We start from the raw sequence: 24101 nt of genomic DNA, 5'->3' as shown, positions 1-24101 counted from the left end.
CATTTTGCCCTAAGGAAAATTCTTATATGGTATCAGAGCTATACCAAATTCTTACACTATCACTATCAGATTGTACATTTAGGACTTGCTATCTCTTTTTGCATTTCGTTCTTTGGAATTAGATCTCTCTATCTATTGTTGTCTACTTGGCTTCTATATTCTTTGACATCATGTGTTCCCAGATCGATCACACATTAGTCAAAGAGAGGCAAATGTAATCACCTAAAATGGTCATCTAGACTATTAGCCCCCTTCTCAGCATTTTGGCTAAATTAATTAATCATCTTCCTAGGCCAAATTGCTAAAAATCAATTCATTCGATTATAACCTATAATTTAACTATATTATCCTAAGTTCATTATTTGATTAAAAGAACATGTCCCCTTTTGATTAAATAAAAGACCCCATTCTTCTAACCCACTCAATGTGCACACATAAAGTCTTTTTTCTATTTTCAAATTAAAAGAAAAGGCTTTTTGTCTCACTTGAAAAGTCAACTTCTCTCCATTGGTTGACTTGCTCTTACACATGGACCATGCCATAGTCAACTCTCACCTTTGATCATCCATCCCTTGATTTTGATCTCCACCATCTATACACCTTTAAAAGGAAGAGCTCTTCCCTTCTCAAAGGATCCACACTCTTGAGTATTGTTATGTTGCAGGTTTATTGTTTGATCTTCTTGAGAGCTTGTGGAGGACTTCTACTTTCTTGTCTAATTCTTTCATACCATGACATATTAGCTTAGAATCATATAGTGTAGCTTTTTATTTTGCAATAATCTAGCTCACATAGTTTAATTAGCATGGACTTGTAATACTCTCTCATTTGCTTAATATAGTTGCATTATGCATTGCATACTAGTTTAGTCCATATTTGCATTACATAGCTTGAGAGTTTCTTGTGGACTCTTGCATCTTGTCTTAAGAAACTCTCGTTGCATGGTTTACTAGCAAGGGTTGTGTCTCTAAGGCTCAGCTGAGAGCTATCTACATTGCTCAAAACACACCTTTGGGCTCCATGGATAGGGAGCTCTAAGCCGGCTTTGAAGAATTCCAATCCATGGGATCACTTGAATAGAAGGGTTTAGAGTGTGACACTTTCTGAGTCTATAGAAGGATCTCCCTATCTCTTGGTGGGATACATAGATTCATAATTGGTTAGGGGATTTTCAAGATTGCAAGTTTACTTCAGGACATTGCTTCTCTCTTGGTTCAAAACTAGTGTTTTGGTTGAGCAAGAAGCAGTATACCCTTAATACCATTTTTATTTGGAATCAGATTTGAGGCTAAGTGTTCTTCACCTTTGGTGGTTAGCACTATTTCAACAACTTTTTGATAGTCACATATACGTCACTCACACAATCTCAGTTTGACATTTCATATTCTATAGAAATGGTATCTTGATTCAAGCAAAAGTGCATCAGTTGCACTAGAAAATAGCTAACAGTCTTTGTTGCATTCAAGGTACTCAATTATGGGATTCACTATTTAGTGGGTCTAGATTTTGACTTGGTGGGATACACAAATTCATAATTGGGAAAAGGATTCTCAAGGCTACAAGTCTACTTCAAGACATTGCTTCTATTTTGGTTCAAGACTAGTTTTTTGGTTGAGCAAGCAACAATTTACAACGTGAGACTTAGTGCATTTCACCTACGGCGGATAGCACTTTGTTTCAATACCTTGTTGATAGTCACGTATACTTGATTCACACAATCTCGATTTGACATTTCATGTTCTATAGACACGATATCTTGATTTAAGCAAAAGTGCATGAGATGGACTAGAAAATAGCTAACAACACTCTTCTTTGCATTTTAGGTGCTCAATTATGGGATTCACTATTTAGTGGGTGTGGATTTAGAATTGGTGGGATACACATATTCATATATTCATATTGGGAAGGGGATTCTCAAGACTGCAAGTCTACTTAAGGACATTGCTTCTCTTTGGGTTCTAAACTAGTTTTTCGGTCAAGTAATAAGCAATTTGCAATTGCTCATTCATCTAGACACGTTAGTATCAAGGTGCACTCAATGCTACTATTAAAGTTGTTTGGCTCATGAACATTCTCGCTAAGTTTATATTTCTTTTTGGAATGTGATAAAGGTATTTAGTTTTGAGAATGAAGAATGAATGGTCCATGTGAAGATTCTAGAATATGCTATGATTCATGATTTGTAATAGAATCTCTTGATCTATTACTTGACTCGTGTATATTTTACATCTGCTATATGTTAGATTGAGGTTGGGCATCAAGTTCAAGCCTACAATCGTAGAAATGTCATATACCTATGAACTCAATCTACTATTTGGCAACAGTCTTGATTTGTGTCTACTTTTCTCCAAATCTAAAGGTGGCAATTATCTCATGAGGTGACATGTTCTCTTATGTCAATTGGTAGAAATGTAGTCCAAGATTACTCTTAAGAATGCTCCTATGAATCTAAATCATTTTTATTGCACTAGATGAAATGCTTATCTCCCTACATATGAATAGGTATTTAGATGATTTAGTATTGATGCACCGAATGATGTATTTGGAACATTCATGTATATCTAGGTTTTTTTCATTGCACCTATTGAAATATTTCTCCCACCAGGAGAAAACTCCTTTTGGATACATTGAGTGCCTAAACAAGACCAATAGTCACTAATCAAACAAATATTTGCATTATTAGATTGGATTCATTGAATGCTTTTAGATGAAAGCACATAGAAATGCATGTTTGGTTAGCTCTAGGGTTAAAGTGGATGGACAAGAGTCAACCGGTATTTAAGTTTGAATTGTAAAATGCCAAAGGTCCAATTTGTGAATGCAAGATCAATTATGGAAGCATGAACTCAACTTGTTAAATATAGAGAACAGCCCACTTTAAATCTTATGGCTTTATTTCTATGTGTATGAGAAGTTAGCAATTCTAAGATATTGTTCAAAAGTTATGATCAGAATAATGAACATCTATGTTTTAGTTGCCAAAATAAAAGGATGACATGAAAAACTGGGCTAACAAAATGGGTGCATAGATAACCTGAATGTATCAAAATGTGCATGTATATGAATAGAAATAAGAATAGATGCATAAATGAAATAATAATAAGACGCTCTCCTTGGAGCAAGGAAAAAATAAATAAATAAAAATAGTCAATAGCTTGCATATACGAAATTCACGATACAACACAATAGAAACAACAATAAATCCAAAATTTAAATCGCCAATCTCCAACGATCCCCTGATACATAAATTTATTAAGGAATCAAAAATTTAATCGATAATATATATGATTTTGGACCAACAGACTAGAATTCGCTAAAATGGTTAACATGGCAGGGTGATCATATCATTCACTAGCATTTTTAGATCTGCTTTTTCAATTTGATTACTCCACTATTTAATTTCTGTGACCTCCCTAATTGTTGATTTATATCTCGCATATGTTTTTCTAATTGCTTTTCCCCAGGTCAGCCGCTATTCTTTCTCAGAAGTCGTTTAACACAATATTTTGCCTATATCATGCACTTGCCGTGCAGCAGGAAAAACGATGCACAAGTCTTCAATGTTGGAAAACTAATTGCAACAAGCACCACGTAAGACTGGCATATCTGTGTCAAATGTTTCAGGCTAATCAATAACAATCTTAAATACATAATCGCTGAAGCACCTGAAAACAGAATTATCATATAAAATAGGTGAAGCAAATGTGGAAGTCTTCTGTAGAGAGAACGCAACTTATTGGAAGCGTCCATTATTAAATCAATGTTCTGCTATGCTAATACTTGTGTGTACTCCATAAAGCATACATAATAAACTAATCTTGCAATTATTGATCAATTCAATTTATCTCTGGTGTAGGCCCTATGGCAACCACTCGAGAATTAATCATCTGAGAGTTGCAAACTGTGGAAAGGAAAGCAAAATGGGAATTTTTTTTAAAGTTCCGTGCATTTTAATCTTTTGTAATTAGATAATATTACTGTAATTCAATGACAGGAAACATATAGATAGATCAAATATTAAAAATCAATCATTACAGGCAAAATCCTTCAACTAAGCGCATTAATGCTCAAGATGTATTTTAAGTGCCACAACATTTAAGCACTAGAAATAGCCGTCAGAGAAATTATAGAATTTCTGCTAACGCAGTGGCAGTTATCTTCTCAAGCATTGTAAACTCATTGCAAGAAACTAAGCAGGAAGGAATAACATCACTCTCTATTATAGCAAATACTCTTCTAAAGAAAAATTAGGACCAGATTATAGGCCCAAACAACTTTTTCGGTATCCTTCGCTCTGCATAAATCTGGTAGAAAGGAAAAATTTGAATTATGGGCATTATTGAAATTCAACCTTGGCTTAATCAAAAAGCTGGCAACTCTTCACTGTTTTGCCTGTCTCCCCCTCTTAACTTTAAAGTACTCATTATATGACACCATTATAGTTCCAGCTGACTAACAATCAAATAATGCCTAACGGAGGAATGGATTACTCCATGAGGATCTTCAACAAAAACTAAAGGCTTCGCATTAATCCTGGCCCTTTACATGTTGTTTCTCCCCCTGAGACATGGCGAAGAACTCGGTTATAACTTCCAGTGGCATTCCCTTTGTCTCTGGAACTTTTAAGAATATAAAGACCCAAGCTATGCAGCATACAGCTGCATAAATGCCAAATACACCTTTGAGGCCAACTGAGGACAATAATGACGGAAGAGAGTAAGTTACAATGATGTCTCCAAACCAAAAGGCCAATGAACATATTGCTATACAGACACCCCTTACACGGGTTGGAAATATCTCTGCACAGAGGATATTTGGTATTGGCCCAAAACCCATGACAAAGAAGCAAATGTATGCAATGACACATATACAAGATATGACGGCTAAAGGTACATCGCCCATAGATATACAATTCACTATCACCAAAATCACAAGTGCTACGATCAAAATAGGCACAGTTTTAAGTAAGAGCTGCCTGCAGGCAATCATAACATCTGATCAGTTTTCCATTTCAAGTTAGAATAAAGTAGCTATAAGAAAAATTACGATGGTTATTTCCAACCTGAAATCTCCAAACTTACCTTCTCCCAGCTGTATCCATAAGCCGCATGGCAACTAAAATAGATGGAAGCATAAGCAATGTCGTAATTCCACTAATTAAAAGAGATGATGAGTCATCGCTTATGCCAATGTTGGCAAAGAGAACATATGCACCAGCCTTCTCTAAAATTTGCGGTGTATAATATAGGACTCCATTTATACCAGCAAACTGCATGCAAAACAGATTCGATTATTAGCAGTGAACCTTTAAAAAATCAGGTTAAAACGAAAAACTGTTGCATGTCTTTTAAATTGCAATTTCAAAATTACCTGCTCCAGAAGTTGTATCCCAATTCCCATTATCAAAGCACGTTTAACCCCTGGTTCAAGAAGATCAGTCCAGTTTGGACCTTTCACAGCTGTTTCTGAAGGATGTACCATAGCAGGTCCTACTGGATGTTCAGACAGCAGCTCTTTCGAAAACAATGCTGGTTGACTTACCAAGGCTGCTGCTTGGATGGGCTCCATCTCACCTTGAAAGCTAACGCTTGGTAAAGACATCATAGAAGCCCGGTTTGATTGGGTTCCACCTTCCTGGTGTAGATAAATTCTTTTAAATTGTCCCTCTTCAGGTTTGGCTTCTCTTCCTTCAGCACCAGTCCAGCGCCAAGCTAACTGCCAGCCACCTCCAATACCTGTACTGCCAAAGGACTCGGTGACACTACCAGGATGTCCACTCGTAAGACTACTATGACGACGCATGCTCAGTGTACTGCCATGAGGAATAGGTGCTCTGGATATCGTATTTGAATCAGCATGAGAAAGGGCTGCATGGTCCCATTTCGCACTAGTGTGTCTAGACAGTAGAGGGCTATGAAGATTTTCATCAAGATCACCTCCGGCATCATCAGATTCGTACCCTTCACCGGCATTATCCCTTTGCACACTCTCTTCATCCCACTGATCATTTTTCCCATCATCTATGTGTCTTTCTGCTGCATTCCACATACTCCCAAGCTCAGGAAAGGCTGTACTGCGCATGCTGCGCATGCTCCCACTCTCGGGTAGAGGAAGATTCCGAAGACTACCAAAGAGAGTGACCACAGGATCCATAAGGGGTACACTCTGTGTTTCCACGCTACCATGCCTTGAGAGGAAACTTCCAGTTTCATTAGTGATTGGCTTGGCAATCCAAGAAAGACCCTCTTCTGGCCCATACAGCTTTATGTTACCATTTTCTGAAACAGGTTCATGCTCATCCCCCAACCCATCAGCAGGCTGAATTAGGTATTCTTCAAGAGATGTTTCACCTCCTACTCCTAACCCTTCAACCAGAAGTGCCATTTCCCCTGCATGCAGAAAAGGATTCTAATTAGACAAATGAGATGCCATAAGTTCCTCAACATCTGATCTATAACCCTTTTATGGAAAAGGCTGTCACATGAGTCATTCCACTATTGCTTTTGAAGGAAGAAATATATGTCGAACATTTTTTTAAGTTCCACGGTATGTCCAATTAACATTCAATTAATCTATCTCTTCCACTTATCCCCACGTATTCTTTGTTAATTCCGTACTAATCAGGTCAAAATATGGGCATCTGTAATCAGACTCTATATTCACATAATCTTAGGGTGAAAAGAACATACAAAGACATTATCCGACATTAACAGATGGTACGCCTACCTACTTCATGGCAGAATTACCTCTTAGATCAAACAGAATTACCTGCACAGTTAATCCCAAACACCTGCAAAGTTAATCCCAAACAAAGAACAAAGCAACTTAAAACTTTTTAGCATCAAGAATTCAACCCCTGCTACAAAAATCAAACATGGAGTTGTTAGAGCAATGGACTGAAAACTTCATAGCAAAGCAGCCATCGCATGGAAACAAAAGTAGAACTATGCACAGTTCATAGCTAGATTCACGGTTAATTCAAAAAAATTCAAGAGTGGATATATATGCATGGATATCATTATGAGCATAGATATATATGCACATAGATATCCATACATATATGTATACATAGTACATACATATATTCATATACAGGTGTGTGTATATACAAATATGTGTCCACATATTTGCACACCTATACTCGTGTGTCCATACATTTATGTGTATATACACATGTGCATGTACCCAAACATATACATTAGTGTGTATCTATATATATTTATGTATGTATATTTATACATATATATGTACCACGCAGATATATATATATATATATATATATATATATATATATATATATATATATATATATATATATATATATATATATATATATATATATATTCATACACATATATACACACATGCATATAATAGTGTAGACACACATATATGGGATATGTTCAAAACTATAAAGTATAAGCACCAATGATAATCGGTGTTCCAGAAGGAACTAGGTTTTGATAGTCAGAATTTCCTAAAAAAACCACTGTGGCTCCCCATGTGCCAGTCAAATGATAAATCAAACATCAAGCATGCTCCCAAAGAAACAAAATTCTTGCATGCTAATCAATAAGCATGCATGAGATAACACATGTCAAACTGCAATATGCAACATTTTTTTAATGACAAAGTGATACCATCCTATTAGCACTTTGTCAACCTAATCACAGATGCCAACAACTGATGCAGAGCCACACCTTGGAAAGCTCAGGAGGAATAATCACTCAACTGAGTTACTTCAAGGGGCACGTACATCACCCAAGATCGAACTGCCGCCAAACTCAATAGTCGATTATCTATATCCTTTCTAATCATTTGATTGCATGAATTGATAGATACAGGATTTAACACTAGACATTCATAAAAAATGGTTCTTCAAGAAACACCATGTTGACACCAGGATATATATAAAAATTTGAATCTTCGTATTCTCTGCTGCAAAACAGAGAAGAACACCACAAGAAAACTGAAATTTGTTTCCAATGAAAATCCGTACCAACCCTCAAACCACTGAAACTTGCACAATAAAACCAAAACGCATTCTTTTCTTTCCAAAATCGAATCTTCCAAAACTGAAAAAAACACACTAAAACTGCAACTTTCTATCTTACTCCAATTCGAATGTTTTCTTACATAGCCGACTGGCTCACATTTTAAAACTGACTTTCTTTTCCTATTAAAGGATGTGAAACATTTTCTTCTTATTTTAGAAAAGAAGAACGCTTTCTATCCAAAAAAAAGGATAAGAATCTGAAACGTTTTTTCTACCAATATTAGACAGTCATTTTCTAAGTCAGGAATATTCCAAAAACTGCCTACTACCTATTATTGGATTTTAAAAATTATTAAACACTCCACCTACGAACTAAAAAAAACTATTCTAATTTAAGATCCACACACCTAGTCCTAGGTGGCTATATCTAGAGAGCTTATCGAACTGCTACTCTAGGTATGCCACCACATGTAGGACGTTATTACAAACTTCAAAAACTAAAAGCATTTAAAACATAACATTAAATTTCCTATTACATTTTCAACAATGTTGCCTCCTATAGCGTTTCTCTTCTCTGCCACTGCAGCATACTCCCCTGTAGAATGAATCTCAAGTCCTCTTGAGATGATGTGTTGTAGAAATGAGTCTCATTCTTCTTTCGAACTTTCCAATTGCTTTGAACTAGGATGAGCATATCTACAAGAAAAACAAAGATAATATCCAACTTCTCCACATTGTAGCTTTGATTCTTTAATGCTGTAAATGTCACAAAAAATTCTCCAGCATGATTCACTATACATGAAATCTGCATCCCTGCATAAACATTATTAGAAAAAAACATATCATCAGCATTAAGATTATTTGAGTTCTCTTTTTGAATATGAGCTTCCTTATACACCATGTAATGTGCATCATATCTATCTTCATCAATAGTAACCATAAACTTATCTGCTTCTTGACTATGAACCAGTTTCACATCTTGAATCTTAAGAATCGTATTTATCTCTTCTTCCTTTATTAAACATTTATCATCATCTTGATCTTTTGTAGTAATCTCACTTTCAAATATCTCTTTCTTATTACAACTTTGCTCAAAAACAATAACAGTATTGCACTCTTTCCTTTCTTCTTCAAGCTGAGTTTCCGTACTACCGCCATGCCTTTTCCATTCTCCCACAATGGCTGCAAATTTTTTCCATAAATCAGATTCTTCTTTAGAACTTGCTGTTACACATTCCTTAGCTTCATCTTCATGCCATTCCTCTTGACATTTTTCTTCATTGTGCATATTTAACGCTTCATCAGTTGCCTCCAAAATCTTTTCCGTAGGAGTACCTTCCAACATTGTACTCTTCTCTATTTTCAAAGGACATGTTATTGTTCCAACCACAAATTGTTCACACTCAAATCCCATAGGACTTTCCTCTTTATTCTTCTCATCAACATTTACTTGCTGCAATTTATCTTCTTTCTGCTCTTCAGGTTCTTTCCCTTCCAAAGGACAACTTACATCTATCATTGTTGAGATTTTTGTACCAACTTCACATACATCTACACTCTTTATGGTTGCCTTCTCTGTAGTTTCATTTGCCTCTACCAAAACTTCTTTCACTTCCTCTTTCACTTCATCATGCATTGAAAATGCTATCCTATCAATAAGATCAATACTTCTTTCACAACATCAGAGCTCAGCAAAAGGTTTGGGAAAAAGTAGTTGTGTATATGTTTGTGTGATTGTGAAAGATTGAGAGAAATAGTCTGAGAAGAAGTCCAGGAGACTAGATAAGAAGAAAATAACCTAGCTGAGGAATGATGGGACAAGGAGAAGCAGCTTTATTGTATCTTTTTAGAAGGTATCAGCAGAGAAAGGATTCTAAACAGAAGGAGATAGAGGAAAAGAAGAAAAGAGAGAAAGAAGAAAGGAGAAAACAAAGAGAAGAGCTAAGCAAGATAGAAGAGGAGATAAACAATTTGAGAAGGAGACTTGAGGAGAATGACGCTAAGTTGAAAAAGAATAAAGCTAAGTTGAAAGAAGTGCAGCAAGAACACAAAGTGCAACAACAAGAAGTGCAGCAAGTATCTCTTGACGAGAGCAGTAACAAGACAAGCCCTATTGGATTTGAATGCAAACAATCTGTGGTTGGAACAGTAACATGTCTTTTGAAAATAGAGAAGAGTACGATGTTGGAAGGTACTCCTACGGAAAAGATTTTGGAGGCAACTGATGAAGCCTTAAATATGTATAATGAAGAAAAATGTCAAGAGGAATGGCATGAAGATGAAGCTAAGGAATGTGTAACAGCAAGTTCTAAAGAAGAATCTGATGTATGGGAAAAATTTGCAGCCATTGTGGGAGAATGGAAAAGGCATGGCGGTAGTACGAAAACTCAGCTTGAAGAAGAAAGGAAAGAGTGCAATACTGTTATTGTTCTTGAGCAAAGTTGTAATAAGAAAGAGATATTTGAAAGTGAGATTACTACAGAAGATCAAGATGATAATAAATGTTTAATAAAGGAAGAAGAGATAAATACGATTCTTAAGATTCAAGATGTGAAACTGGTTCATAGTCAAGAAGCAGATAAGTTTATGGTTACTATTGATGAAGATAGATATGATGCACATTACATGGTGTATAAGGAAGCTCATATTCAAAAAGAGAACTCAAATAATCTTAATGCTGATGATATGTTTTCTTCTAATAATATTTATGCAGGGATGCAGATTTCATGTATAGTGAATCATGCTGGAGAATTTTCTGTGACATTTACAGCATTAAAGAATCAAAGCTACAATGTGGAGAAGTTGGATATTATCTTTGTTTTTCTTGTAGATATGCTCATCCTAGTTCAAAGCAATTGGAAAGTTCAAAAGAAGAATGAGACTCATTTCTACAACACATCATCTCAAGAGGACTTGAGATTCATTCTACAGGGGAGTATGCTGCAGTGGCAGAGAAGAGAAACGCTATAGGAGGCAACATTGTTGAAAATGTAATAGGAAATTTAATGTTATGTTTTAAATGCTTTTAGTTTTTGAAGTTTGTAATAACGTCCTACATGTGGTGGCATACCTAGAGTAGCAGTTCGATAAGCTCTCCAGATATAGCCACCTAGGACTAGGTGTGTGGATCTTAAATTAGAATAATTTTTTTTAGTTCGTAGGTGGAGTGTTTAATAATTTTTAGAATCCAATAATAGGTAGTAGGCGGTTTTCGGATTCTTATCCTTTTCTTGGGGTAGAAGACGAAAAAACGTATCTCATCCTTTTATTAGAAAAGGAGAGTCAGTTTTAAAGAAGCTATGAGGCCATGTAAGAGATTCATTCGAGTTTGAGTAGAATAGAAAGTTCAGTTTTTGTGCATGTCTTGTTCAGCTTTAGAGCAGTATTTTCGGTTTTTTTTTTTAATAGATGTATATTTTTACGTATTGGAACGATGTCTGAATGAAAAAACGGCATCGTGGAGGAAGGAGGCAACGACCACGGAGATCAAGAAGATAAGGGAGATCAGACTCGTGAATAATTGAATGAAAAAGGCAGAACTTTTCATTGGGAATTTCGAGCGGGAGTTGAAGACACAATGAGAAGACTAGTGGAAGCGTCTTTGTGCACTCTACAGGACAAGCGGCTGACTCCATTTTATATTGCTTCTTCCTATATGTTGTCGCCATTATTAACATAATTTCTCCATAGCTGGTGAGGTATTAAGTTTCGCATGAAGTGGTAATGTTACTATCGGCTCTTTCTGTGGATTAACAGCGCGAGAGCATGTTTTACTGTTACTCATATTTCGGCAGCCCAAATTCATATCGAAGGAGGGCGTGAATATAATTTGAAGGGGATTAAAGACGCATCCCACACTCGGACTGCCGTAACAGTGGCAGAACACGAGCCTTGCCGACCCTAAATTGATCGTGGATACCAAATCCCTTGTGGAGATTGTCAGGAGACGGATAGCAAAACGGTGAATGCGTCTCCATGCAGCTTGGAGAAAACCGTAAGCAAGTCATTGCAAGGAGTTAGTTATCCGATTGATACCTCTACATCATATTATAGAAGATACAGATATATATATGTATCATGTGGAATTTAGTCTGGCATTGTTAATATAGTCTCTGTTGAAATATGAAAAGGTAATGAATCTCAAGTCCTCTTGAGATGATGTGTTGTAGAAATGAATCTCATTCTTCTTTCGAACTTTCCAATTTCTTTGAACTAGGATGAGCATATCTACAAGAAAAGCAAAAATAATATCCAACTTCTCCACCTTGTAGCTTTGATTCTTTAATGCTGTAAATGTCACAGAAAATTCTCTAGCATGATTCACTATACATGAAATCTGCATCCCTGCATAAAAATTATTAGAAGAAAACATATCATCAGCATTAAGATTATTTGAGTTCTCTTTTTGAATATGAGCTTCCTTATACACCATGTAATGTGCATCATATCTATCTTCATCAATAGTAACCATAAACTTATCTGCTTCTTGACTATCAACCAGTTTCACATCTTGAATCTTAAGAATCGTATTTATTTCTTCTTCCTTTATTAAACATTTATCATCATCTTGATCTTTTGTAGTAATCTCACTTTCAAATATCTCTTTCTTATTACAACTTTGCTCAAGAACAATAACAGTATTGCACTCTTTCCTTTCTTCTTCAAGCTGAGTTTCCATACTACCGCCATGCCTTTTCCATTCTCCCACGATGGCTGCAAATTTTTCCCATAAATCAGATTCTTCTTCAGAACTTGCTGTTACACATTCCTTAGCTTCATCTTCATGCCATTCCTCTTGACATTTTTCTTCATTATGTATATTTAAGGCTTCATCAGTTGCTTCCAAAATCTTTTCCATAACAGTACCTTCCAACATTGTACTCTTCTCTATTTTCAAAGAACATGTTACTGTTCCAACAACTGATTGTTTGCATTCAAATCCAATAGGGCTTGTCTTGTTATTGCTCTCGTCAAGAGATACTTGCTGCACTTTGTGTTCTTGCTGCACTTCTTTCAACTTAGCTTTATTCTCTTTCAACTTAGCGTCATTCTCCTCAAGTCTCCTTCTCAAATTGTTTATCTCCTCTTATATCTTGCTTAGCTCTTCTCTTTGTTTTCTCCTTTCTTCTTTCTCTCTTTTCTTCTTTTCTTCTTTTCCTCTATCTCCTTCTGTTTAGAATCCTTTCTCTGCCAATACCTTCTAAAAAGATACAATAAAGTTGCTTCTTCTTGTCCCATCATTCCTCAGTTAGGTTATTTTCTTCTTATCTAGTCTCTTGGACTTCTTCTCAGACTATTTCTCTCAATCTTTCACAATCACACAAACATATACACAACTTGTGAAAAAGAAAGATGGAACAATGAGAATGTGTATAGATTATCAATCCATGAATAAAAAGACAATTAGAAATAGAGACCCTATTCCTAGAACTAATGAACTAATGGATGAATTACATGGGCCAAATACTTCTCCAAAATTGATCTAAGATCAGGATATCACCAAATTAGGATGAGGAAGGAAGATGTTCCCAAAACAGCCTTCCGTTGTCATTATGGCCATTTTGAATTCCTAGTTCTTCCTTTTGGCCTGACTAATGCACCTGCAACCTTCCAATCTTGTATGAACCATATCTTCCATCAACAACTAAGGAAATTTTTACTCATTTTTTTTTATGACATTCTCATTTACAGCAAGACACGGGAAGAACATCTCAAACACATTGAGGAAGCTTTAACCATCTTAGAAATAGAGTCCCTCTATGCGAAAATATCGAAGTGCGAATTTGGACTTGAGGAAATCATTTATTTGGGGAACAAAATCAGCAAGGAAGGAGTCAGCATAGATGAAAAAATTAAGTCAATCCGAGAATGGAAAACTCCTAAAAACTTAACACAACTAAGAGGATTTGTTGGATTATGCAGCTATCATCGACGATTTGTAAAAGGGTTCTCAAAAATTGCCACGCCTCTCACAGACCTAACCAAAAAAGGAGCTTTCACTTGGAATGAGAGGGCCCAATCAGCCTTCGAACAACTTAAAATAACCATGAGCTACTAGCCAGTGTTAGCTATTCCTGATTTTTCCATACCCTTTGAACTACAATGTGATGCTTCCGGTGAAGGGACTAGAGTTGTACTCATGCCAAGGAAACACCCCATAGCTTTCGAAAGCCGCAAACATACAGAGGCAAAAAGACTATTCTATTTATGACAAAGAAATGTTGGCTATAATGCATGCCTTGCTCAAATTTCATCAAGAAATGTTGGTTATAATGCATGCCTTGGTCAAATTTCATCAATATTTAGTTTGTGGGAAGTTCGTGGTGAAAACAAATCACAACAGTCTACGTTTCTTTTTGAGCCAAAGAGACCTTAATGATAGACAGCAAAAGTGGGTGAGTAAAATACAAGCCTATGATTTTGATATAGAATATATGAAGGGAGCAACTAATGGAGTCGCAGATGCACTTTCCAGAAAGGTTCACCTTAACGCCATCACCAACATTTCTAAAGATTGGAAGGAAGGGATTATAAAGGGATATGACCAAGATTCACAAGCTCAAGAAATCATTAAAGGCAACCTACCCAATAAAGACTATAAAATTAGAGATAACCTCATATTTTATAAGGGAAGAGTAATGCTTTCCCCCCACTCCCAATTTAAAGATAAGATACTTAAAGAATTTCATGATAAGCCATTAGCAGGGCATCAAGGATGCTATAAGACATATAAACACATCAGAAAAAGATATTTTTGGAAAAATCACAAATTCAATGTACGAAAGTATGTGCAAGAATATTGATATGTCAGCGTAATAAGGCTGAACTCACCCATCCAGCCGGGTTACTTCAACCATTACCTATTCCTCATCATGAGTGGGAAAGTATATTGATGGACTTCATAATGGGTTTTCCCAAAACTCAAGGGAAGGACGGTATCTTTGTAGTAGTGGACAAGCTTACTAAGTATGCACATTTCTTTGTAGTTTCTACTGAATTTAATGCCTATCAGGTTGCTGAACTTTTCTTCAAAGAAGTTTTCCGACTTCATGGGCTTCCCCTCAACATTATCAGTTACAGAGATAGTAAGGTCATTAGCAAATTCTGGCAAGAACTCTTCAGATTGGAGGGGACATCCTTAACACCTAGCACAAGTTACCACCCCCAAACAGAGGGACAAACAGAAATAGTAAACAAGTGGTTGGAAAGCTACCTCAGAAATTATCTTACAGGTCAACGTCACGCTTGGATCAGATGGCTACATTTGTGAGAATATTGCTATAATACTACATATCACATGTCAATAAGGATGAGTCCCTTCAAGGCACTATACAGATATGAAGCTCTGGCTTTCGGGGAACTGTTGCAACCAGAGAGTAATGTACCTAAGGCACAAGACTTAATTCAACAAAATAGAGATATCATTAAGTCCCTAAAAGAAAATCTACATCAAGCTCAAAATCAACAAAAAATCTATGCCGATAGAAAATGCATAGAAAGGACATTCGAAAAGGGAGATCTCATGTTCTTACGACTGCAGTCATATAGACTGTCCACCCTTAAACAAAGTGGAGTGGAAAAATTAAAGCCTCGTTTCTATGGACCCTACAAGGTATTACAAAGAATTGGAGAGGTAGCTTATGAACTCAAACTTCCTAAAGGCAGTAAAATCCACAATGTGTTTCACGTGTCCCGACTTAAGAAAGTCATTGGATAATACACAATTCCTTGTAATGAACTACCCCCATTAGATAACGAAGGTAAACTCATCTTATGTCCCAAAATTATCCTAGACACTCGGGTAAAGAAATTAAGAAACCGCACCGTCAAAGAATATCTAATTAAATGGAAACATCTACCAAGTGAAGATGCCACTTGGGAAAAGGAGGAAGTTCTTAAGTTGCTTGAGGACACGCAAAATCGAGAGGGGGAAACTGTGATGATCCTCGAATAGGGTATATTTGCGGATATAAATTGTACCTTTGTAATTTAATATATCAAAATTAATTGTACCTTTGTAATTTAATATTATAATATATCAAAATTATCATAATTTAATATTAAAATGTCTTTCTTTTGTTTAAAATATATTAAAATTTTCATAAAATAATACTATATGATATATATATTATAATTACAATATTAAATAATAATAATTATATATTATATATTATAATATAATATAATATATATTATATATAATTAAATATTATAATTATATATTATATTATATATACTGAACAACAAAATTATAGAAACAAAAGCAAATCATATAGGCAGAACAGTCACACCATTACGGTGTATCAGTCTCACCGTAAGGTGCGACTGAGGGAAGGGATGTGACTCCCTCTCCCTCCATCCTATAAATACAAGAAACTTCGCCAAGTTTCAGGACAGAGCAGCGGCAGATTGCTAAAAGACAAGCAGTTTTCAGCATTTTAGAAGGTAATTTGTGAGGAGAATATCTAGGGACATTAGATCCACACCTTTTTGAGGCATTATATCAAACAATTCAGGTTATGTGTTCATTCTTCCATATTCAGCATACACATCTACGAGGAAAGTTGTAAATGCAACATTTGTCAAAATTCCCCATTATGCTTGGATGTACCCCGTTCCAAAGGCCCCATTTTGGAAAAGATAGGAACCAAGCTGACAAAGGTTATGAAATTTTCCTTGACACCTATCAATTGCATAATTCAACCCTTCAAGGAATACTCCTGCAGCATAGCTTCGACTTATGCTATTAGCAAATCAATATATATGTGTTTCCTACCAAGATAGATAGAATTAACTTATAACTTTTCATTTAAACCATAGCTTTCTAATTTTCTCAAGATATGCAGTAGTTCCTCTAATGTGATCTAAATAGGCTGCACAACCTGAAAATGAACAAATTTCTACTGGAAAGACTAAAGAGTCAAAGATCAACTTATTTATTATTTCTGATTTTGCCTTAAACATGGGATTCAAGTTCTATAAGTCAATCGACAAGATTTAACAAATGACTAAAGAATAACGCTTTAAATTTGGGTACTAATCTGTTTCTCATAATTTTATGACAATCATTTGTGTGTCCTTCTATGAGCATTGCAATATTCTTCCTAAAAATGCTAGACACAATGGGAACTCCACTTCTAAGCATTTTGGAACGCATAGAACAGATATTAATTATAACAATGCTCGAGTTAATTTGGAAAGTGAACGATCCAGCATCATATTGTTTTCTTAAATCTAAGAAGTTGTGATTTAATGACATGTTGGTTAGCTTCTTGTGTATAATTGATATCAAATAAGGACTCGTACAATGGATGATGATGTTTCTTTCGCTTATGGGAAAGGCTCATTTATTCAAAATATCATACGCTTTGGCATGTAGATATGACACTTTTTCTGTTATGAAAGACGAGCATAAGATGGCATGCAACTAGTTTAGTTAACATCCTATAGAATGCCGATGAATCATATTTGGTTTTTTATTCTGCGCATTTTTTCCCCTTTATAGTGAAGTGCTTGTAACACTGGTAATTTGACTAATCTGATATTTTTTATGTAGACTACTTTGGTTTACCAAATTTTGTTACCTCTTAAGGCTTGGATTATAGCCCAAGTTGGTAGTTTTGGACTGAAAAGTCAGTCTTTAAGTTGCGTCTACTACTTAGTCATTGTTTATTAAAAGTCAACAAAGAGCCTGAATTGTGATGTGAATATCAGGATTTAACTGTGTGATTTTTGAGTCAAACTCGATGACTCATGTTTCATGAGTAGTGATTCAACATGAATCCATCTCTCATGAGAATAAATGGAACACTTAGCACTCATTGGATCTAGGTGATGCTCACAGGGGTGAAGCACCGGGACTTCCCGGGAGGTCACCCATCCCAGTACTACTCCAGCCTGAGCGCGCTTAACTACGGAGTTTCCTCCACAGTTAAACCCAAAGCTTGCAACCCCATTTGCAAAACCTTCACCAAGTGTTGTGCCTTATGAACCATTCATTAGAAAGCCCCTTAAGCTCATCAATTGATAAGTAGGAGATGATTTCCACAGCTAGTCAAATTGTGATGTGAATATCAGGATTTAACTGTGTGATTTTTGAGTCAAACTCGATGACTCATGTTTCATGAGTAGTGATTCAACATGAATCCATCTCTCATGAGAATAAATGGAACACTTAGCACTCATTGGATCTAGGTGATGCTCACAGGGGTGAAGCACCGGGACTTCCCGGGAGGTCACCCATCCCAGTACTACTCCAGCCTGAGCGCGCTTAACTACGGAGTTTCCTCCACAGTTAAACCCAAAGCTTGCAACCCCATTTGCAAAACCTTCACCAAGTGTTGTGCCTTATGAACCATTCATTAGAAAGCCCCTTAAGCTCATCAATTGATAAGGCACAACACTTGGTAAAGGTTTTGCAAATGGGGTTGCAAGCTTTGGGTTTAACTGTGGAGGAAACTCCGTAGTTAAGCGCGCTCAGGCTGGAGTAGTACTGGGATGGGTGACCTCCCGGGAAGTCCCGGTGCTTCACCCCTGTGAGCATCACCTAGATCCAATGAGTGCTAAGTGTTCCATTTATTCTCATGAGAGATGGATTCATGTTGAATCACTACTCATGAAACATGAGTCATCGAGTTTGACTCAAAAATCACACAGTTAAATCCTGATATTCACATCACAATTTGACTAGCTGTGGAAATCATCTCCTACTTATCAATTGATGAGCTTAAGGGGCTTTCTAATGAATGGTTCATAAGGCACAACACTTGGTGAAGGTTTTGCAAATGGGGTTGCAAGCTTTGGGTTTAACTGTGGAGGAAACTCCGTAGTTAAGCGCGCTCAGGCTGGAGTAGTACTGGGATGGGTGACCTCCCGGGAAGTCCCGGTGCTTCACCCCTGTGAGCATCACCTAGATCCAATGAGTGCTAAGTGTTCCATTTATTCTCATGAGAGATGGATTCATGTTGAATCACTACTCATGAAACATGAGTCATCGAGTTTGACTCAAAAATCACACAGTTAAATCCTGATATTCACATCACAATTTGACTAGCTGTGGAAATCATCTCCTACTTATCAAAGAGCCTGAAGCTTTTGATTACGATAGAATGTCCATGTCTCCATTGGAAGGAATCATTGAAAAAAATCTTGGTTGACATACACTCCCAGATCTATTGTAAACCTCTGAATCTAAATATATTGTTAAGCTTAATAAAGTCGTAATCTTATTTAAGTAAAGGAGACAAATGAAATATCAAGGGAAGAAATCAATATTACATGTGCTCTATGACCTCCCTGAACAAGAAATAGACTGGATGACTCCGTTGTTTAAATGAACTATAAATTTTAAGTCAAGTTGTCTTCGCGATATTGCATTCAAAAAATATCTTCAATTAATATTATTCTTTTTGACAACTACTGATTCTGGATAGGAATCTAATGGGCTGGGTTGCAAAGAAAACTACTCGCACATGTTTATAAGTTTTACGAACTACTTTCTGGATTTTGTTATTCACACTTTCCCTTTATCAGACCATGTTGAACTTCTAATTTTGGCCAAGGGATGGGGAAGGCACAATAGTTTAAATACTATACTAAAATTGGTTTATATGACATAAGTACATAAACTGAATGGCTAATATCATTATTGAAGAGTATAATATTATGAACATGGATAAAATTATTTCTCAGCCTTTTGATGGATTCTGGGAAAGCACTCAAGACTTGGAGAATTAACCTAAGTTGCCAATTTGGGTTTGGGGATGGATTCGGGTTCAAGGTTCAAGTTTGTGGGTTCGGGCAAAAAAAAAAAATTTCCCATTTGGGTTTGTGGGTGGGTTCGTGTGTGTGTGTGTGTGTGTGTGTGTGTACAAAAAAATAAGAGAAACCCACGGGTCCTCCTGGGTTCATCATGGGTCCTCTCGAGTTCGCTGTGGGTCCTCCTAGATTCGCCATAGGTCCTCCCGGGTTTGCCATGGGTCCGTTCGGGTTCGCCCACGTTCGCTGCGGGTCCGGGCAGGGTCCTTAATTTGGACTGTGGGTCCGCCTGGGTTTCCGGCTAGGTTCGCGCTGGACCCAGGCGGACCCATAGTCCAAATTAAGGACCCTGCCCGGACCCGCAGCGAACCCAGGCATGAACCCGGATCCAGGCAGCAGGGTCTGAACCCAGTAGCTAAGGAATTAACAAATGAAGAAGTAAGACATAAATGACAGGATAAGATATTTGGTAACTAAATCACCTAGCTATGAATGAATTTAGAGAACATGCAGGATATGACGTTGCCTTTTTTTGGTACTATTCTAGTTTGTCACAGGGTTTGCCAAATTAGACATGATGTTTGAAATTCAATGAACTTCAAAACTGTGTCAAACAAATACAAAAAAGTGTCAAATATTCATCAAAAAAATCACAAAAAATGCCAAATATTCAAAACTACTCCTTTATATCTCGTGCTTTTATCCATATGTCTATCTCATATCTCCTGTACAGTTCTACAGGCAGAACACAGTGTGGAAGGAATGAGCATGGCATCTTTGGAAGAGCCATTTGGGCAATCGAGAGAGATTTTAGGACAAGGTTTTTGTGGAAAATGGTATAGTCAAAACCATAATGATTTGATTGGGGTTTGCCAATGCATAATGGGAAAAATTCAATCAAATCTGTAATAGTCAATTTAAAGGAGAGAGAAAATGTAATGGTTGAAAATGAAAAGTATTTTATAGACCTCAGTTTGATAGGAAAGTTTGAAGGGTTTTGCCAAGGCATAATGGGCGAAATTCAATCAAATCTGTAACAGTCAATTTAGAGGAGATACAAAAGGTAATGGCTGGAAATGAAAAACATTTTGCTGAGCTCAATTTGATAGTGCAGTTTGAAGGATTTTGGTCAAGGCTCAATGAGTGTCACAAGTGGATCTCATAAATTTGGGGCCCGTTCTGAAAGGGGATGTACAGATCTACCCCAGTGCTTGTAGGTCTTTTGTCATTGTGTTTGATAATGTGCAGGACAGGAACGAGATACTTTATGAGTACCAATGAGGTTGTGAGGACAAAGATGTGCTAATGCTAAAACCTCAGTACCTTGCTTTCAGTCCTACCACTAAATCTTTCGACAAGATTTCAATCTAAGACTTTGAAATCCTCCTTTGTAATACTGGCTTGATTCCTGTTTTGAGGCTGTCACTAATTCTTTGGGTAGATTCTTGGTTGTGAATGTGGTTTCTTTAAACTTTCTACACACTACCTACACCCACATTTTGGTGGAGATGGATGTCACAAAAGATTTCATAGATGACACTTGGCTAAACTCTGCAAAGGGTTGGTAGAACCAACCATTGGATTATGAAGGAATTCCTTTCGGATATTGAAGAAGCTTTCCAACAGGATATGTTGCAGCTCACTGTGCCAAGCATACATAGGATAGATGGGCAACTTGGTAGAAAGAGGTCTATGCCCATCACTATTAGATGGAGAAGGAAGAATGTACTCCAAAGGTTCAATAGGAGAAGGAAGATTGTATTGGAGCTGTAATAGACCTTGTTAAAGAATGAGATTCTTGTCTCAACTTGTTTCTGTGGGAGTTTTAAATTTTGCAACAGAGCCCAGAATGAACACACCAATCATGGATAGGAAAAACTGGTATTGCTTCGACTTAGTTCTCAACAGTAGAGCCAAATTATTAAATACAATAGCCAACAGAGATGGTACAGAAAATTATTGAACATCACTACTAGTGCAATATGGAGACCTTTCCTATCTCCAACTACAAACAATCTAGCATCAAAACTGAATGAATTCACTAACAGATATATCACTGTTATATGAATGCATGGCGCTCACCATACCCGTAGCCAGGTTCAGATGGAACCATGAAGATGCAGCAAACTCAAGAGAGAACAAACCCGATAGTCGTTCCCAATGACATCCAGTAGCAAACGATGGGGTATTGCTCCCTGTCAAACAGAAAACATTCACGACACTAATCAATTCAAGAAGTTGTATCCCAGCTCCACTCTATCACACTTGCTCGCAAATATCATCCAGAATGCCTTTCTCCATTTCCTTGCCCGATGCCATTAATATGGGATGCTACGCTGATTGTAAATGGTTTCCATGCACTTGCCAACCTACAGAACACTGCCAATGGTTACACAGAAAGAATGAACCAGAATTTAAGGAGGAGGAAACAATAGGGGCTATGTCCTATTCCCAACATGGTAAGGGATTGCATCCTTCCATGAGAAAGCCAAAATTACCTCGCAGAGAAAACTTTTCCAATCATTTATATCAGCCGCTCCTCGCCAAGCCTCTCCCATAACACTAGCCTCACTGCGGATGCAAGAAGCCTTACGACCTCCACATGCACATTACACCATAATAGCAGAAATGGGTAAACATAGCTGCCATGTGTATGTGGAGGCATCAACTGACCACGGCTACGCGAGCAAGGATCACCGCTTGGATACATAGGCAGAATGAAGTGCGCTGAGGTGGACTTAAATTATATTATTCTTTTCCTTCCCACTCTCAAATCACCCCTTTTTAACAAACAATTAGGCCTATCAGGGTGTGGGATAGGCTAGTGTTGTCTGAGGCAAATCAATTAGAAGGTGGGGTCATGAAAGGAGCAAAACCAAATCCAAAGTCCTTAAGGGAGGTTCTGGAAATGAAAGTGGATATTTATATTGTTGAATGCAGCACAGTGATGGATGTGGAAGATAGGCTAGAAACCACCATTGGCTCGAATTGGAGGAAGGCAAATCAACACGAGAAAGCCCAGTAAATATCCAGAGGGTTGAAGCTCGAGAGGAAGGATGGAAGGTGGTGACAAGGAAGAGAGTGAAAAGGTCAGGGAATGAGGACTCTTTCGGTATGCATCTCCACACTCATTCTAAGAGAGATGCCAAAGTGCATCACTAAATTGCAAAAACCTGTTAATAGGTTCTTTCGTGGGGGAGATGGCTCCCTAGTTGTAGCCCCGCTTGGTTTAGGCCAGGCTCAAAACCTAGCATTAATAAAAATCTAAAACAAAAAACTTCACCAGTCAAAATATATATACATGAATAAAATTACGTATCTATATTACATATTTTAAAAATTTCAAAAACAAAAAAATTATTAAGGCGAATTTAGTCACTTTTTTTTGCCCTTTGTCAAATTTCATCCGCATTTTGTTGTTGCCGAACACAAGTATGAACACAAACCTTGTGAGCTATTCAATAGATGTTATTACCTTGGAATGATATTATTGAACTAATACCAATAAGGGCTTCATCTTCTCGATATTGTTTTATTCATCTTGTACAATGTCAAGCTATCATAGTGATGATTGAGAAATTCTGTGTTGTAAACATTGAATGCGATTAATTTCCATGCATAAGTGCATTATGTTGATTGATTTACATCCAAGCCCATCGTTTGTTAACAAAGTATTAGATACATGATGCATGAAGATATAAGTATGCTAGCATATCAGCGACCCACATAGGGAATTGGATTCATGTTGGCCACATACTGCTAGATTCTTTGTGTTGGGTCAAGCTTCTCTAGTGGAGTGGCATGGAGAAGCTTAATGCTTTGTGGCAAGCTGGAAGTCACCTCTCTCTCTCTCTCTCTCTCTCTCTCTCTCTCTCTCTCTCAAATTCTAAGTATGATATCATGATGATTGAGTAATTATAACATAAAATGTTTATAATTATACCAAAAACTCTTAATTTAATTTGTATTAGTTATTATGTTTGTTGAAATCATTACATGTATTTAAAAAAAGGGTCAAATGTTTGATTCATTCACTTTGAGTAAGTATTATGTTTATTCATCAACTTTTATACTTTGTTAAGTGATAATTTGGGTAGATTTTACAAGACTACTGTTAGCCCTCTATTAATTACCACCAATTGCTTTACAAAATGTGGAGAAATTGTGTCAACGCCATAATGCACTGCTCATGGCACTATGAAGTTCTTGGAAAAGAACAATCTTTGGTTTCGACATCTAAAAGATATTGGTGAGTGAGTGGAACTTACATCTAAGTAAAACAACTGAATTATAAACCAAGATGTTCAAGACCACCCATCACGAGATTGCCCCATATCACCCACAACCA

At 36.8% G+C, this 24101-nt stretch overlaps 1 protein-coding gene across 1 annotated transcript in view; it reads right to left on the bottom strand.

The window, feature by feature from the left end:
- Positions 1-3988: 3988 nt before the first annotated feature.
- TMT2 (tonoplast monosaccharide transporter2) overlaps positions 3989-24101 on the bottom strand; it is a 52138-nt gene continuing 32025 nt past the window's right edge. Inside the window, exons 3-5 of the mRNA XM_089800020.1 lie at positions 5371-6389; positions 5082-5269; positions 3989-4975 (exon numbers count right to left, since the gene is read on the bottom strand). Coding sequence (XP_089656146.1) covers positions 4528-4975; positions 5082-5269; positions 5371-6389 — 1655 coding nt within the window. The 3' untranslated portion in view covers positions 3989-4527. The remainder of the gene's footprint in view (positions 4976-5081; positions 5270-5370; positions 6390-24101) is intronic.

The sequence above is a fragment of the Cupressus sempervirens genome, chromosome 9 (assembly GCF_028749045.1).
Source record: "Cupressus sempervirens isolate cs-2001-9-10 chromosome 9, ASM2874904v1, whole genome shotgun sequence".
Lineage (NCBI taxonomy): Eukaryota > Viridiplantae > Streptophyta > Pinopsida > Cupressales > Cupressaceae > Cupressus > Cupressus sempervirens.
This window is presented reverse-complemented; position numbering and strand designations above follow the sequence as displayed.